At 53.2% G+C, this 18295-nt stretch overlaps 1 protein-coding gene across 1 annotated transcript in view; it reads left to right on the top strand.

Annotated features, from left to right (window-relative positions):
• Nucleotides 1-18295, top strand: part of LOC147118182 (myosin-7-like) — a 157938-nt gene that overhangs the window by 66262 nt on the left and 73381 nt on the right. Inside the window, 3 exon segments of the mRNA XM_085984285.1 lie at nt 3147-3264; nt 4281-4404; nt 11834-11970. Of these exon segments, the coding sequence (XP_085840411.1) occupies nt 3147-3264; nt 4281-4404; nt 11834-11970 (379 nt within the window).

Here is an 18295-nt window from a genome sequence, read left to right as displayed (position 1 = left end):
CCATTCAGCCTCTCGAGCCTGTTACACATGGAACAGGAGGAGGCCATTCAGCCCCTCGAGCCCGTTACACAGGAACAGGAGGAGGCCATTCAGCCCCTCGAGCCCGTTACACAGGAACAGGAGGAGGCCCATTCAGCCCCTCGAGCCCGTTACACAGGAACAGGAGGAGGCCATTCGGTCCCTCGAGCCTGTTACACAGGAACAGGAGGAGGCCATTCAGCCCCTCGAGCCCGTTACACAGGAACAGGAGGAGGCCCATTCAGCCCCTCGAGCCTGTTACACAGGAACAGGAGGAGGCCATTCGGTCCCTCGAGCCCGTTACACAGGAACAGGAGGAGCCCATTCAGCCCCTCGAGCCCGTTACACAGGAACAGGAGCAGGCCATTCAGCCTCTCGAGCCTGTTACACATGGAACAGGAGGAGGCCATTCAGCCCCTCGAGCCCGTTACACAGGAACAGGAGGAGGCCATTCGGTCCCTCGAGCCCGTTACACAGGAACAGGAGGAGCCCATTCAGCCCCTCGAGCCCGTTACACAGGAACAGGAGCAGGCCATTCAGCCCCTCGAGCCCGTTACAGACGGAACAGGAGGAGGCCCATTCAGCCCCTCGAGCCTGTTACAGAGGAACAGGAGGAGGCCATTCAGCCTCTCGAGCCTGTTTACACAGGAACTGGAGGAGGGCATTCAGTCCCTCGAGCCCGTTACACAGGAACAGGAGGAGGCCCATTCAGTCCCTCGAGCCCGTTACACAGGAACAGGAAGAGGCCATTCGGTCCCTCGAGCCCGTTACACAGGAACAGGAGGAGCCCATTCAGCCCCTCGAGCCCGTTACACAGGAACAGGAGCAGGCCATTCAGCCTCTCGAGCCTGTTACACAGGAACAGGAGGAGGCCATTCAGCCCCTCGAGCCTGTTTACACAGGAACTGGAGGAGGCCATTCAGCCCCACAAGCCCGTTACACAGGAACAGGAGGAGGCCCATTCAGTCCCTCGAGCCCGTTACACAGGAACAGGAGGAGGCCATTCAGCCCCTCGAACCTGTTTACACAGGAACAGGAGGAGGCCATTCTGTCCCTCGAGCCTGTTACACAGGAACAGGAGGAGGCCCATTCAGCCCCTCGAACCTGTTACACAGGAACAGGAGGAGGTCCATTTAGCCCCTCGAGGCTGTTACATAAGAACATAAGAAATAGGAGCAGGAGTAGGCCAATCGGCCCCTCGAGCCTGCTTACACAGGAACAGGAGGAGGTCCATTCAGCCTCTCGAACCTGTTTACACAGGAACAGGAGGAGGTCCATTCAGCCCCTCGAGCCTGTTACACAGGAACAGGAGGAGGCCCATTCAGCCCCTCGAGCCCGTTACACAGGAACAGGAGAAGGTCCATTCAGCCCCTCGAGCCTGTTACACAGGAACAGGAGGAGGTCCATTCAGCCCCTCGAGCCCGTTACACAGGAACTGGAGGAGGCCATTCAGCCTCTCGAGCCTGTTACACAGGAACAGGAGCAGGCCGTTCAGCCCCTCGAGCCTGTTACACAGGAACAGGAGTAGGCCCATTCAGTCCCTTGAGCCCGTTACACAGGAACAGGAGCAGGCCCATTCAGCCTCTCGAACCTGTTTACACAGGAACAGGAGGAGGTCCATTCAGCCCCTCGAGCCTGTTTACACAGGAACAGGAGGAGGTCCATTCAGCCCCTCGAGCCTGTTTACACAGGAACAGGAGGAGGTCCATTCAGCCTCTCGAACCTGTTTACACAGGAACAGGAGGAGGTCCATTCAGCCCCTCGAGCCTGTTGCACAGGAACAGGAGGAGGTCCATTCAGCCCCTCGAGCCTGTTACACAGGAACAGGAGGAGGCCCATTCAGCCCCTCGAGCCCGTTACACAGGAACAGGAGGAGGCCCATTCAATCCCTTGAGCCTGTTACACAGGAACAGGAGGAGGCCCATTCAGCCCCTCGAGCCTGTTACACAGGAACAGGAAGAGGCCATTCGGCCCCTCGAGCCCGTTACACAGGAACAGGAGGAGCCCATTCAGCCCCTCGAGCCCGTTACACAGGAACAGGAGGAGGCCATTCAACCCCTCGAGCCCGTTACACAGGAACAGGAAGAGGCCATTCGGCCCCTCGAGCCCGTTACACAGGAACAGGAGGAGGCCCATTCAGCACCTCGAGCCTGTTACACAGGAACAGGAGGAGGCCCATTCAGCTCCTCGAGCCTGTTACACAGGAACAGGAGGAGTCCATTGAGCCCCTCGAGCCTGTTACACAGGAACAGGAGGAGGCCATTCAGCCCCTCGAGCCTGTTACACAGGAACAGGAGGAGTCCATTGAGCCCCTCGAGCCTGTTACACAGGAACAGGAGGAGTCCATTGAGCCCCTCGAGCCTGTTACACAGGAACAGGAGGAGGCCATTGAGCCCCTCGAGCCTGTTACACTGGAACAGGAGGAGCCCATTCAGCCCCTCGAGCCTGTTACACAGGAACAGGAGGAGCCCATTCAGCCCCTCGAGGCTGTTACACAGGATCTCAGATTTGAACTGATTAATTGACCCCAGAATCTTCCTGCTTTTTGTGGGACAGAGTTTCACACTTCTACCACCCTGTGTGTGTAGAAGGGTTTTCTAACTTCACTCCTGAATGGTCTGGCCCTAATTTTAAGGTTATGGCCCCTAGTCCTAGACACCCCTAGCAGCGGGAAAAGTTTCTCTCTATCTACCAGATCAATTCCTGTCAAAGTCCTGAAAAACCCCAATCAAATCACCCATAACCTTCTATATTCCCATTTTAAAAGGGGTCCCTGACGGAGAGACTCCCTCGTTAAAAGGGGTCCCTGATGGAGAGACTCCCTCTTTAAAAGGGGTCCCTGATGGTGAGACTCTCTCTTTAAAAGGGGTCCCTGACGGAGAGACTCCCTCTTTAAAAGGGGTCCCTGATGGAGAGACTCCCTCTTTAAAAGGGGTCCCTGATGGAGAGACTCCCTCTTTAAAAGGGGTCCCCGATGGAGAGATTCCCTCTTTAAAAGGGGTCCCTGATGGTGAGACTCTCTCTTTAAAAGGGGTCCCTGATGGTGAGACTCCCTCTGAAGGCGATGCTCTTGGTGTGGTGTCTGTAAGTGGTCCAGTCTATAATCTCCTCTTTGTTTTCCTGTGAAGGTATGATGGACAATCCGCTGGTCATGCACCAACTGCGGTGTAACGGCGTGCTCGAGGGGATCAGGATCTGCCGGAAAGGGTTCCCCAATCGCATCCTGTACGGAGATTTCCGGCAGCGGTGAGTGCTTCTCCGACAACCCCCGGGGAGCGGTGTCACACTTACCACCGTGTGCCCATGTTTCAATTGATGGTGTCATCTTTGATGACGCATTGAGCTTGCTATCCTCACATCCGTCTCATCACTCAGACCGCCCATTTCCACTTTCGTAATATCGCCCCGCTCCACCCTTAACTCAACCGATCTGCTGCCGAATTCCTCATCCATGCCTTTTATCACTTCCAGACTCGAGCGGACCAACGCACTCCTGGCCGACTTCGCTAGAAACATAGAGGATAGGAGCAGGAGTAGGCCATTCGGCCCCTCGAGCCTGCTCCGCCATTCAATGAGATCATGGCTGATCATCCAAATTCAGTACCCTGTCCCTGCTTTCTCCCCATATCCCTTGATCCTTTAGCCTTAAGAAATATATCCAACTCCTTCTTGAATATATTTAATGAATTGGCCTCCACTGCCTTCTGTGGTAGAGAATTCCACAGGTTCACCTCTCTCTGGGTGAAGAAATTCCTCCTCATCTCTGTCCTAAATGGCTTACCCCTTATCCTTAGACTGTGACCCCTGGTTCTGGACTCCCCGGCCATCGGGAACGTCCTTCCTGCATCTACTCTGTCTTGTCCTGTTAGAATTTTATAAGTTTCAATGAGATCCCCTCTCATTCTTCTAAACTCCAGCGAGTACAAGCCCAATCGACCCAATCTCTCCTCATATGTCATTCCTGCCATCCCAGGTATCAGTCTGGTGAATCTTCGCTGCACTCCCTCCATGGCAAGAACATCCTTCCTCAGATAAGGTGACCAAAACTGCACACAATACTCTAGGTGTGGTCTCACCAAGGCCCTGTACAACTGCAGCAAGACATCTTTGTTCCTGTACTCGAATCCTCTCGCTACGAAGGCCAACATACCATTGGCCTTCTTAACCGCCTGCTGCACCTGCATGCTTACCTTCAGCGACTGGGCCTCTCCTGCTCTATTCAGGTTGGACGATATTTAACGGTATTTTTAATGTCTTTGCAGGTATCGTATCCTGAACCCAGCGGCCATTCCAGACGGGCAGTTCATCGACAGCAGGAAAGGTGCAGAGAAACTGCTGGGAGGGCTCGACATTGACCACACCCAATACCGGTTCGGCCACACGAAGGTAGGTGGGGGGGGGGTGGAGGTGGGGGAAGACATTGGAATCGACCTGAAGCAGGGCGCGAGATAGATATGATCCTTTCGCAAAGCAGAGAGAGACGGAGAGGAGACCCTTCATTGCCATTTGTCCTGTGGCTTCGGAACATAGGGACAGGAGGAGGCCATTCAGCCCCTCGAGCCTGTTCCGCCATTCAATGAGATCATGGCCGATCTGCGATCTAACTCCGTATACCCGCCTTTGGCCCATATATCCCTTAATATGGGTCCTTGTGCATGAAACACAAAGGGCCAGAAATTCGGGTCCCCACGGGTAAGTACGCGCTGTGTACTCACCCGTAAGGCCAACGAACGTGCTGGTTTCGCTCATGCACTGCGCATGCGCTGGAAACCGGAACTTCCGTTCCCTTGACGGAAGGGGTTTGATGTAAGAAAAAGGAGGCTTACCATCAAGTAACTTTAAAGTAAGCTTTAAGTAACTTATAAACACACTATATACAAGAGAGGTCTTTACCATGCCTCTGGTAGAAGCCTCTTACAATACTGAACAGACCAGTATTTATACCAGTCCAACAGGAAGTGACACATGACAGGAAGTGAGGTATGTACATAGTTCATAGTTCACAGTTCACAGTTCACAGGAAGTGATGACATAACTTCCCGGAAGTTATTATTTTTATCACAGGGTTCACAGGTCAAACGCGTGCGCCGGAGAGGCAGCGCGTAGACCTGGAACTTCCGATTATTTTTACAGGTTTCTCCGTGAGGGTAAGTCCCTAGCAGCAGCGCATGCAAAAAGCAGGCGCAAGGCCTGCTTATAACAAGGTAAGAGGTTAATTAAGTAAAGTTAAAACATTTTTCCCCACAGGTTTATCATTTTAAAATACTTTAAAGAAAGATAAGTTTATTTTTAGCCCCGTTAAAAACTTTAATAAATTTTTTCAAATAGTTAATTTATGTAATTTATAGATATTTTAAAAATGTGATTTAAAAAAAAAAAATTATTTGAAGTTTTACTTAGTTTTGGGGCCGATCTCTATTCATAGATTTGACAGGTCCTCCTGTCAAACTTACGAATGAAGCATTCCCTGCTCCGATTGGCTCCTCATGGCCCATGTGATCCCAGGGGACGCTTCGAACTAACTGCGCCCCTGGGATACGCAAGCACTGCGCGCCGGCAGCTGGAGGAGGCCCAGGATCGGAATACCACGGGGGCCCTACAGCACAACTGCCGGCGCGCTAGGTAAGTGCTTGCACCGGCGGGAAGCCCCCGACCCGAATTTCCGGGCCGTATATATAAAGTTAGCAGGCAGGTACAGCAAGTAATCAAAAAGGCAAATGGAATGATGGCCCTTATTTCAAAGGGGTTGGAGTATAAAAGCAGGGAAGTCCTGCTACAACTGTACAGGGTATTGGTGAGACCACACCTGGAGTACTGCGTACAGTTTTGGTCTCCGTATTTAAGGAAGGATATACTTGCATCGGAGGCAGTTCAGAGACGATTCACTAGGTTAATTCCAGAGATGAGGGGGTTTGACTTATGAGGAAAGGTTGAGCAGGCTGGGCCGATACTCATTGGAATTTAGAAGAATGAGAGGTGATCTTATTGAAACATATAAAAGATACTGAGGGGGCTCGACAAGGTAGATGCAGAGAGGATGTTTCCTGTCATGGGGAAATCTAGAACTCGGGGGCACACAGTTTCAGAATAAAGGGTCGCCCTTTTAGAACTGAGATGAGGAGGAATTTCTTCTCTCGGAGGGTCGTAAATCTGTGGCGTTCTCTGCCCCAGAGAGCTGTGGAGGCTGGGTCATTAAATACATTTAAGGTGGAGATAGACAAATGTTTGCAAGATAAGGGAGTGAAGGGTTATGGGGAGCGGGTGGGGAAGTGGCTTTGAGCCCAAGATCAGCCATGATCTTATTGAATGGCGGAGCAGGCTCGAGGGGCCAAGTGGCCTATTCCTGCTCCGATTTCTTATGTTCTTATACCTTTGGTTAACAGAAATTTATCAATCTCCGATTTAAAATTAACAATTGATCCAGCATCAATTGCCGTTTGCGGAAGGGAGCTCCAAACTTCTACCATCCTTTGTGTGTAGAAGTGTTTCCGAACATCACTCCTGAAAGGTCTGGCTCTAATTTTCAGACTATGCCCCCTAGTTCTAGAATCCCCAACCATAGAAACATAGAAGATAGGAGCAGGAGTAGGCCATTCGGCCCCTCGAGCCTGCTCCGCCATTCAATGAGATCATGGCTGATCATCCAAATTCAGTACCCTGTCCCTGCTTTCTCCCCATATCCCTTGATCGCTTTAGCCTTAAGAAATATATCTAACTCCTTCTTCAATATATTTAATGAATTGGCCTCAACTGCCTTCTGTGGTAGAGAATTCCACAGGTTCACCACTCTCTGGGTGAAGAAATTCCTCCTCATCTCTGTCCTAAATGGCTTACCCCTTATCCTTAGACTGTGACCCCTGGTTCTGGACTCTCCGACCATCGGGAACATCCTTCCTGCATCTAGTCTGTCTAGTCCTGTTAGAATTTTATAAGTTTCAATGAGATCCCCTCTCATTCTTCTAAACTCCAGTGAATATAAGCCCAATCGACACAATCTCTCCTCATACGTCATTCCTGCCATCCCAGGTATCAGCCTGGTGAATCTTCGCTGAACTCCTTCCATGGCAAGAACATCCTTCCTCAGATAAGGCGACCAAAACTGCACACAATACTCAAATGTGGTCTCACCAAGGCCCTGTACAACTGCAGCAAGACATCCTTGTTGCTGTACTCAAACCCTCTCGCTACGAAGGCCAACATACCATTTGCCTTCTTAACCGCCTGCTGCACCTGCATGCTTACCTTCAACGACTTGTGCACAAGGACACCCAGGTCTCGTTGCACTTCCCCTTCTCCCAATCTATTGCCATTCAGATAATAATCTGCCTTCCTGTTTTTGACACCAAAGTGGATAACCTCGCATTTATCCACGTTATCTTGCATCTGCCATGCTTCTGTCCAGTCACCCAACCTTTCCAAATCATCCTGGAGTTTCTCGGCATCCTCCTCACAGCACACACGCCCACCCAGCTTTGTGTCGTCTGCAAACTTGGAGATATTACATCTAGTTCCCTTGTCTAGATCATTAATATATATTGTGAATAGCTGGGGTCCAAGGACCGATCCCTGCGGTACCCCACCAGTCACTGCCTGCAACTCACAACCACAACCAGCAGAAATAGTTTCTCTCTCTCTACCCTACCTGTTCCCCTTAATATCTGGAAAACTTCGATCAGATCACCCCTTAACCTCCTAAATTCTAGGGAATACAACCCTAGTTTGTGTAATCTCTCCTCGTAACATTACCCTTGGAATCCAGTTGTGATGGGGAGTAGGGGTGGGGGAGGGGGGTGCAAGAGCAGAGGGACCTGAAGGGGCTACATATTCATAGGAACACAAGAACATAAGCTGTAGGAGCAGGAGTAGGCCATACGGTCCCTTGGGCCTGCTCCGCCATTCAATAGGATCATGGCTGATCTGAATCTAGACTCACGTCCACTTCCCTGCCCTCTCCCCGTAACCCCCAATTCCCTTATCAGCTAGGAAACTGTCTATCTCCGTTTTAAATTTATTTAATGTCGCAGCTTCCACAGCTCTCTGGGGTGGCAAATTCCATAGATTTACTACCCTCTGAGTGAAGAAGTTTCTCCTCATCTCAGTTTTGAAAGGGCAGCCCCTTATTCTTAGATTATGCCCCCTAGTTCTAGTCTCACCCATCAGTGGAAACATCCTCACCGCATCCACCCGATCAAGCCCCCTCACAATCTTATATGTTTCGATAAGATCGCCTCTCATTCTTCTGAACTCCAATGAGTAGAGTCCCAACCTACTCAACCTTTCCTCATACGTCAACCCCCTCATCCCCGGAATCAACTGAGTGAACCTTCTCTGAACCGCCTCGAGAGCAAGTATATCTTTTCCTAAATATGGAAACCAAAACTGTACGCAATACATAAATCCTTTGAAGGTAGTGAGGCAAGTTGAGAACAACAACAACAGCAACTTGAATTGATATAGCGCCTTTCACAGAAGCCCCACAGTGCAGATAGAGGCCATTTCGGCCCATCGAGCCTGCACCAACACATATCCCACCCTATCCCCGTAACCCCACATATTTTAATCTCCCTAACACTAATGGTCAATTTATCATGGCCAATCAACCTAACCCGCACATCTTTGGACTGTGGGAGGAAACCGGAGCACCCGGAGGAAACCCACGCAAACACGGGGAGAATGTGCAAACTCCACACAGACAGTCGCCCGAGGCCGGATTCGAACCCGGGTCCCTGGCGCTGTGAGGCAACAGTGCTAACCACTATGCCACCGTAGTAAAACGTCCCAAGGTGCTTCACAGGAGCGTTATAAGACCAAAAATTTGACACCGAGCCACATAAGGAGAAATTAGGGCAGGTGACCAAAAGCTTGGTCAAAGAGGTAGGTTTTAAGGAGCGTCTTAAAGGAGGAAAGAGAGGCGGAGAGGTTTAGGGAGGGAATTCCAGAGCTTAGGGCCCAGGCAACAGAAGGCACGACCACCAATGGTGGAGCGATTATAATCAGGGATGCTTAAGAGGGCAGAGTTAATGGAGCGCAGATATCTCGGGGGGGTTGTGGGGCTGAAGGAGATTACAGAGATAGGAAGGGGGCCGAGGAGGCCATGGAGGGATTTGAAAACAAGGATGAGAATTTTGAAATCGAGGCGCTGCTTAACCGGGAGCCAGTGTAGGTCAGCGAGCACAGGGGCGATGGGCGAACGGGACTTGGTGCGAGTTAGGACACGGGCAGCCGAGTTTTGGGTGACCTCAAGTTTACGTAGGGTTTAGAAGGTGCTTAAGAAGGTGTATGGGATCCTTGGCTTTGTTAATAAGGGCTTTGAATGCATAAAATATGGAAGTTATTGCTAAACCTTCATATAAAATCGCTGGGTGAGGCCTCAGCTGGAGTATGGCGGACAATTCTGGGCACCACACTTTAGGAAGGATGCCATGGCCTTGGAGACAATCATGAGATAACTGGAGTGTGACAGCATGCCCTTACGTATGGACTGAGAGGCGGGGATTGTCCTATGAGGAGAGATTGGGCCTATACTCATAGAAACATCGTAGGTAGGAGCAGAAGTAGGCCATTCAGCCCCTCGAGCCTGCTCCGCCATTCAATGAGATCATGGCTGATCATCCAAATTCAGTACCCAGTCCCTGCCTTCTCCCCATATCCCTTGGTCCCTTTAGCCTTAAGAAATATATCCAACTCCTTCTTGAATATATTTAATGAACTGGCCTCCACCGCCCTCTGTGGTAGAGAGTTCCACAGGTTCACCACTCTCTGGGTGAAGAAATTCCTCCTAATTTCTGTCCTAAATGGCTTACCCTTTATCCTTAGACTGTGTTCCCTGGTTCTGGACTCTCCGACCATCAGGAACATCCTTCCTGTCAGTCCTGTCAGAATTTTATAAGTTTCAATGAGATCACCTCATTCTTCGAAACTCCAGCGAGTATAAGCCCAATCGACCCAATCTCTCCTCATAAATCATTCCTGCCATCTCGGGTATCAGCCTGGTGAATCTTCGCTGAACTCCTTCCATGGCAAGAACATCCTTCCTCAGATAAGGCGACCAAAACTGCACACAATACTCAAGGTGTGGTCTCACCAAGGCCCTGTACAACTGCAGCAAGACATCCTTGTTCCTGTACTCAAACCCTCTCGCTACGAAGGCCAACATACCATTTGCCTTCTTAACCACCTGCTGCACCTGCATGCTTACCTTCAGCGACTGGTGCACAAGGACACCCAGGTCTTGTTGCACTTCCCCTTCTCCCAATCTATTGCCATTCAGATAATTTGCCTTCCTGTTTTTGCCACCAAAGTGGACAACCTCACATTTATCCACGTTCTATTGCATCTGCCATGTTTCTGCCCAATCACCCAACATGTCCTGGAGTTTAGAAGAATGAGAGGTGATGTCATTGAAACATACAAGATTCTGAGGGGGATTGATAGGGTCGATGCTGAGAGGTTGTTTCCCCCTGGCTGGAGTGTCTAGAACTAGGGGTCACAGTCTCAGGGTAAGGGGTCGGCCATTGAAGACTGAGATGAGGAGGAATTTCTTCACTCAGAGGGTTGAGAGTCTTTGGGATTCTCTCCTTAGGCAGTCCCTCGGAACCGAGGATGACTTGCTTCCACATTAAAAATGAGTTCTCAGGTGACTGATGAGTCCAATGCGGGACCTACAGTCTCTGTCACAGGTGGGGCAGACGGTGGTTGAAGGGGCGGGTGGGCGGGGTGCGCGGGTTGACGTGCGCTCCTTGCGCTTGGCTTCCGCTTGCTCCCGGCGAAGAGACGCGAGGTGTTCGGCGCCTTCCCGGATGCTTCTCCTCCACTTTGTGCGGTCTTGGGCCAGGGATTCCCAGGTGTCGGTTGGGGGATGTTTTTCAAGGCGGCTTTGAGGGTGTCCTTGAAGCGTTTGCTCTGCCCACCTGGGGCTCTCTTGCCGTGCCGGAGCTCTGCGCAGAGCGCGCCTGTTTTGGGAGTCTCGTATCGGGCATGCGGACAATGTGACCCTACCCCAGAGAATTCTCTGACCCAGAGGGCTGTGGATGCTGAGTCGTTGAGTATATTTAAGGTTGAGATCGATAGATTTTTGGACTCTCGGGGAATCAAGGGATATGGAGAAGGGGGTTGAGGTGAAAGATCAGCCATGATCTTATTGAATATCGGCGCAGGCTCGAGGGGCAGAATGGTCGACTCCTGTGTTAACCCCTCGCTTCTGTGAGGAGGATCTACCCCTAACTTGGGGGATCAAGGTTTGCTGCTTTAGGAGACTGAACACGCCGGTCAGTCTATTGTGACTTTCTCAGTAATACACAAAGTCAGAAACTGTAAAATAAGTAAAGTTTTATTCCGGTCACCGGTACTGGACTTCACTCTGAGAAACCCTTTGTGTTTGCCCACAAGGAAGCATCCTCTAGAGTGCGCCCCTAGACTCACGGGACTACAATATTTATACATTTTCATAAACTTGCAAGTCATCATGAGAATACAGAAAACTAGGCGATCACACGCTACACAAGTCATTTGTTTCTTTTTACAGAGTTCTGTTTAAAATTTACTTTAGCTTTCAACAAAATTCAGCCCTGAGACTGTCTCTACATTCTATAAACATTCTGTTTCTGTTCTTTCTTATCTATTTGTACTGCATTCCCACAGTCCTGCATCAGTTTTTTTTTACATTTAAACCATTCACCCAGGTCAAGTAGTCCATCATGCCTTGCGAGGCATTGGTACAGCAGTATGGGATTAATCTAGCTTAACTCCTGCTCCTATTTCTTATGTTGAATCTGGGCCTTCGCTTGTCTAATTGTTCCCCCCCTGGTGCTTACAGGTATTCTTCAAGGCCGGTCTGCTGGGTCAATTGGAGGAGCTGAGAGACGAACGCTTGGCTCGAATCTTCACTCGCATCCAGTCCCAAGCCCGGGGCCTCCTCATGAGGATCGAGTACAAGAAGATTGTGGAACGCAGGTACAGTGGAGCGGGACATATCGTGTTGAGACCTGGGGGGGAGGGGGGAAATGAGCTGTGGTGATAGGCTTGTATTTCATAGGAATAGGAGTTCAGCCCCCCTCGAGCCTGTTACTATAGGACCAGGAGTAGGCCCATTCAGTCCCCCTCGAGCCTGTTACCATAGGACCAGGAGTAGGCCCATTCAGTCCCCCTCGAGCCTGTTACCATAGGAACAGTAGTAGGCCCATTCAGTCCACCTCGAGCCTGTTACCATAGGACTGGGAGTAGGCCCATTCAGTCCACCTCGAGCCTGTTACCATAGGACCGGGACTAGGCCCATTGAGTCCCCCTCGCGCCTGTTACTATAGGTCCGGGAGTAGGCCCATTCAGTCCCCCTCGAGCCTGTTACCATAGGACCAGGAGTAGGCCCATTCAGTCCCCCTCAAGCCTGTTACCATAGGAACAGGAGTAGGCCCATTCAGTCCCCCTCGAGCCTGTTACCATAGGACCAGGAGCAGGCCCATTCAGTCCCCCTCGAGCCTGTTACCATAGGACCAGGAGTAGGCCCATTCAGTCCCCCTCGAGCCTGTTACCATAGGAATAGGAGTAGGCCCATTCAGTCCACCTCGAGCCTGTTACCATAGGACCGGGAGTAGGCCCATTCAGTCCCCCTCGAGCCTGTTACCATAGGACCGGGAGTAGGCCCATTCAGTCCCCCTCGAGCCTGTTACCATAGGACCGGGAGTAGGCCCATTCAGCCTTCCTCGAGCCTGTTACCATAGGACCGGGAGTAGGCCCATTCAGTCCCCCTCGGGCCTGTTACCATAGGACCGGGAGTAGGCCCATTCAGTCCCCCTCGAGCCTGTTATCATAGGACCGGGAGTAGGCCCATTCAGTCCCCCTTGAGCCTGTTACCATAGGACCGCGAGTAGGCCCATTCAGTCCCCCTCGAGCCTGTTACCATAGGACCGGGAGTCGGCCCATTCAGTCCCCCTCGAGCCTGTTACCATAGGACCGGGAGTAGGCCCATTCAGCCTTCCTCGAGCCTGTTACCATAGGACCGGGAGTAGGCCCATTCAGTCCACCTCGGGCCTGTTACCATAGGACCGGGAGTAGGCCCATTCAGTCCCCCTCGAGCCTGTTACCATAGGACCGGGAGTAGGCCCATTCAGTCCCCCTCGGGCCTGTTACCATAGGACCGGGAGTAGGCCCATTCAGTCCCCCTCGAGCCTGTTACCATAGGACCGGGAGTAGGCCCATTCAGTTCCCCCTCGAGCCTGTTACCAGAGGACCGGGAGTAGGCCCATTCAGTCCCCCTCGAGCCTGTTACTATAGGACCGGGAATAGGCCCATTCAGCCCCCCTCGAGCCTGTTACCATAGGACCCGGAGTAGGCCCATTCAGTCCCCCTCGAGCCTGTTACCATAGGACCAGGAGTAGGCCCATTCAGTCCCCCTCGAGCCTGTTACTATAGGACCCGGAGTAGGCCCATTCAGTCCCCCTCGAGCCTGTTACCATAGGAACAGGAGTAGGCCATTCAGTCCCCCTCGAGCCTGTTACCATAGGACCGGGAGTAGGCCCATTCAATCCCCCTCGAGCCTGTTATCATAGGACCGGGAGTAGGCCCATTCAGTCCCCCTCGAGCCTGTTACCATAGGACCCGGAGTAGGCCCATTCAGTCCCCCTCGAGCCTGTTACCATAGGAACAGGAGTAGGCCCATTCAGTCCCCCTCGAGCCTGTTAGTATAGGACCGGGAGTAGGCCCATTCAGCCCCCCTCGAGCCTGTTACCATAGGACCCGGAGCAGGTCCATTCAGTCCCCCTTGAGCCTGTTACCATAGGAACAGGAGTAGGCCCATTCAGTCCACCTCGAGCCTGTTACCATAGGACCAGGAGTAGGCCCATTCAGTCCCCCTCGAGCCTGTTAGTATAGGACCGGGAGTAGGCCCATTCAGCCCCCCTCGAGCCTGTTACCATAGGACCCGGAGCAGGTCCATTCAGTCCCCCTTGAGCCTGTTACCATAGGAACAGGAGTAGGCCCATTCAGTCCACCTCGAGCCTGTTACCATAGGACCGGGAGTAGGCCCATTCAGTCCACCTCGAGCCTGTTACCATAGGACCCGGAGTAGGCCCATTCAGCCCCCCCTCAAGCCTGTTACCATAGGACCGGGAGTAGGCCCATTCAGCCTTCCTCGAGCCTGTTACCATAGGACCGGGAGTAGGCCCATTCAGTCCCCCTCGAGCCTGTTACCATAGGACCGGGAGTAGGCCCATTCAGTCCCCCTCGAGCCTGTTACCATAGGACCGGGAGTAGGCACATTCAGCCCCCCTCGAGCCTGTTACCATAGGACCGGGAGTAGGCCCATTCAGCCTTCCTCGAGCCTGTTACCATAGGACCGGGAGTAGGCCCATTCAGTCCCCCTCGAGCCTGTTACCATAGGACCGAGAGTAGGCCCATTCAGTCCCCCTCGAGCCTGTTACTATAGGACCGGGAATAGGCCCATTCAGCCCCCCTCGAGCCTGTTACCGTAGGACCCGGAGTAGGCCCATTCAGTCCCCCCTCGAGCCTGTTACCATAGGACCGGGAGTAGGCCCATTCAGTCCCCCTCGAGCCTGTTACCATAGGACCGGGAGTCGGCCCATTCAGTCCCCCTCGAGCCTGTTACCATAGGACCGGGAGTAGGCCCATTCAGTCCCCCCTCGAGCCTGTTACCATAGGACCGGGAGTAGGCCCATTCAGTCCCCCTCGAGCCTGTTACCATAGGACCGGGAGTAGGCCCATTCAGTCCCCCTTGAGCCTGTTACCATAGGACCGGGAGTAGGCCCATTCAGTCCCCCTCGAGCCTGTTACCATAGGACCGGGAGCAGGCCCATTCAGTCCCCCTCGAGCCTGTTACCATAGGACCGGGAGTAGGCCCATTCAGCCTTCCTCGAGCCTGTTACCATAGGACCGGGAGTAGGCCCATTCAGTCCCCCTTGAGCCTGTTACCATAGGATCGGGAGTAGGCCCATTCAGTCCCCCTCGAGCCTGTTACCATAGGACCGGGAGTAGGCCCATTCAGTCCCCCCTCGAGCCTGTTACCATAGGGCCGGGAGTAGGCCCATTCAGTCCCCCTCGAGCCTGTTACCATAGGACCGGGAGTAGGCCCATTCAGTCCCCCTCGAGCCTGTTACTATAGGACCCGGAGTAGGCCCATTCAGTCCCCCTCGAGCCTGTTACCATAGGAACAGGAGTAGGCCATTCAGTCCCCCTCGAGCCTGTTACCATAGGACCGGGAGTAGGCCCATTCAATCCCCCTCGAGCCTGTTATCATAGGACCGGGAGTAGGCCCATTCAGTCCCCCTCGAGCCTGTTACCATAGGACCCGGAGTAGGCCCATTCAGTCCCCCTCGAGCCTGTTACCATAGGAACAGGAGTAGGCCCATTCAGTCCCCCTCGAGCCTGTTAGTATAGGACCGGGAGTAGGCCCATTCAGTCCCCCCTCGAGCCTGTTACCATAGGAACAGGAGTAGGCCCATTCAGCCCCCCTCGAGCCTGTTACCATAGGACCCGGAGCAGGTCCATTCAGTCCCCCTTGAGCCTGTTACCATAGGAACAGGAGTAGGCCCATTCAGTCCACCTCGAGCCTGTTACCATAGGACCGGGAGTAGGCCCATTCAGTCCACCTCGAGCCTGTTACCATAGGACCCGGAGTAGGCCCATTCAGTCCCCCTCGAGCCTGTTACCATAGGACCGGGAGTAGGCCCATTCAGTCCCCCTCGAGCCTGTTACCATAGGACCGGGAGTAGGCCCATTCAATCCCCCTCGAGCCTGTTATCATAGGACCGGGAGTAGGCCCATTCAGCCCCACCTCAAGCCTGTTACCATAGGACCGGGAGTAGGCCCATTCAGCCTTCCTCGAGCCTGTTACCATAGGACCGGGAGTAGGCCCATTCAGTCCCCCTCGAGCCTGTTACCACAGGACCGGGAGTAGGCCCATTCAGTCCCCCTCGAGCCTGTTACCATAGGACCGGGAGTAGGCACATTCAGCCCCCCTCGAGCCTGTTACCATAGGACCGGGAGTAGGCCCATTCAGCCTTCCTCGAGCCTGTTACCATAGGACCGGGAGTAGGCCCATTCAGTCCCCCTTGAGCCTGTTACCATAGGACCGGGAGTAGGCCCATTCACTCCCCCTCGAGCCTGTTACCGTAGGACTGGGAGTAGGCCCATTCAGTCCCCCTCGAGCCTGTTACCATAGGACCGGGAGTAGGCCCATTCAGTCCCCCTCGAGCCTGTTACCATAGGACCCGGAGTAGGCCCATACAGTCCCCCTCGAGCCTGTTACCATAGGAACAGGAGTAGGCCCATACAGTCCCCCTCGAGCCTGTTACCATAGGACCGGGAGTAGGCCCATTCCGTCCCCCTCGAGCCTGTTACTATAGGACCGGGAGTAGGCCCATTCAGCCCCCCTCGAGCCTGTTACCATAGGACCCGGAGTAGGCCCATTCAGCCCCCCTCGAGCCTGTTACCATAGGACCGGGAGTAGGCCCATTCAGTCCCCCTCGAGCCTGTTACCATAGGACCGGGAGTAGGCCCATTCAGTCCCCCTCGAGCCTGTTACCATAGGAACAAGAGTAGGCCCATTCAGTCCACCTCGAGCCTGTTGTTACCATAGGACCGGGAGTAGGCCCATTCAGTCCCCCTCGAGCCTGTTACCATAGGACCGGGAGTAGGCCCATTCAGTCCCCCTTGAGCCTGTTACCATAGGACCGGGAGTAGGCCCATTCAGCCCCCCTCTAGCCTGTTACCATAGGACCGGGAGTAGAGCCATTCAGTCCCCCTCGAGCCTGTTACCATAGGACCGGGAGTAGGCCCATTCAGTCCCCCTCGAGCCTGATACCATAGGAACAGGAGGAGGCCCACTCAGTGCCCCTCGAGCCTGTTACCATAGGACCGGGAGTAGGCCCATTCAGTCCCCCTCGCGCCTGTTACTATAGGACCGGGAGTAGGCCCATTCAGTCCCCCTCGCGCCTGTTACTATAGGACCAGGAGTAGGCCCATTCAGTCCCCCTCGAGCCTGTTGACATAGGACCGGGATTAGGCCCATTCTGTCCCCCTCGAGCCTTTTACCATAGGACCGGGAGTCGGCCCATTCAGTCCCCCTCGAGCCTGTTACCATAGGACTGGGAGTAGGCCCATTCAGCCCCCCTCGAGCCTGTTACCATAGGACCGGGAGTAGGCCCATTCAGTCCCCCTCGTTCCCGTTCCCATAGGACCGGGAGTAGGCCCATTCAGTCCCCCTCGAGCCTGTTACCATAGGACCGGGACTAGGCCCATTCAGTCCCCCTTGCGCCTGTTACCATAGGAACAGGAGGAGGCTGTTCCACCGATCGACCCTCTCGAGTGCCAACGAAGGACTTTTTGAAGTGTAGTCACTGTTGTAATGTAAGAAATGCGGCAGCCAATTTGCGCACAGCAAGCTCCTACAAACAGCAATGTGATGATGACTGTGCACAGTTTTGGTCTCCTTCCCTGAGGAAGGATATACTTGCCTTGGAGGCCGTGCAACGAACGTTCACTAGATTGGGCTTTCCTATGAGGAGAGATTGAGTAGATTGGGCCTTTTCTCTCTGGAGTTTAGAAGAATTGAAACATATAAGATTCTGAGGGGGATTGACAGGGTTGATCCTGAGAGGTGGTTTCGCCTGGCTGGATAGTCTCAGGATAAGGGGTTGACCATTTAGGACTGAGATGAGGAGACATTTCTCCACTCAGAGGGTGGTGAATCTTTGGATGCTCAGTCGCTGAGTATATTCAGGACTGAGATCGCTAGATTTTTTTTGGACACGAAGGGAATCAAGGGATGGGGGGCGGGAAAGTGGAGTTGAGGTCGAAGATCAGCCATGATCTTATTGAATGGCGGAGCGGGCTCGAGGGGTTGGATGGCCGACTCCTGCTCCTAATTCGCAACCCCTAGCTCCATCAGCGATGCCAGGCGTTCTGTACATTCGCGTTGGGTAGTGCCTTGGATGAGGAGCATTGGGTGTGTGTGGGTGGTACTCATTGGCAAACCTGGTCTCAGGTGGACCTTCTAGTTCCTCGTCCAATGGCAGAGTTGATGACGAGAAGCCAAGTGTCCTTCTCAACCCCGTCACCCACGCTATACGTTCTATATATTTGCGTTGGCTGGTGATTTGGAGGTGGAACTTCTTGCAGTCGCCGTAACATCGCTCGTCTCCGCGCCTGCCTCCGCTCAGCTGCCGCTTAACATAGGAACATAGAAGATAGGAGCAGGAGTAGGCCATTCGGCCCCTTGAGCCTGCTCCGCCATTCAATGAGATCATGGCTGATCATCCAAATTCAG

This window comes from Somniosus microcephalus, chromosome 4, assembly GCF_052327205.1.
Source record: "Somniosus microcephalus isolate GS21.2 chromosome 4, FLI_Smic_1.0, whole genome shotgun sequence".
Lineage (NCBI taxonomy): Eukaryota > Metazoa > Chordata > Chondrichthyes > Squaliformes > Somniosidae > Somniosus > Somniosus microcephalus.
This window is presented reverse-complemented; position numbering and strand designations above follow the sequence as displayed.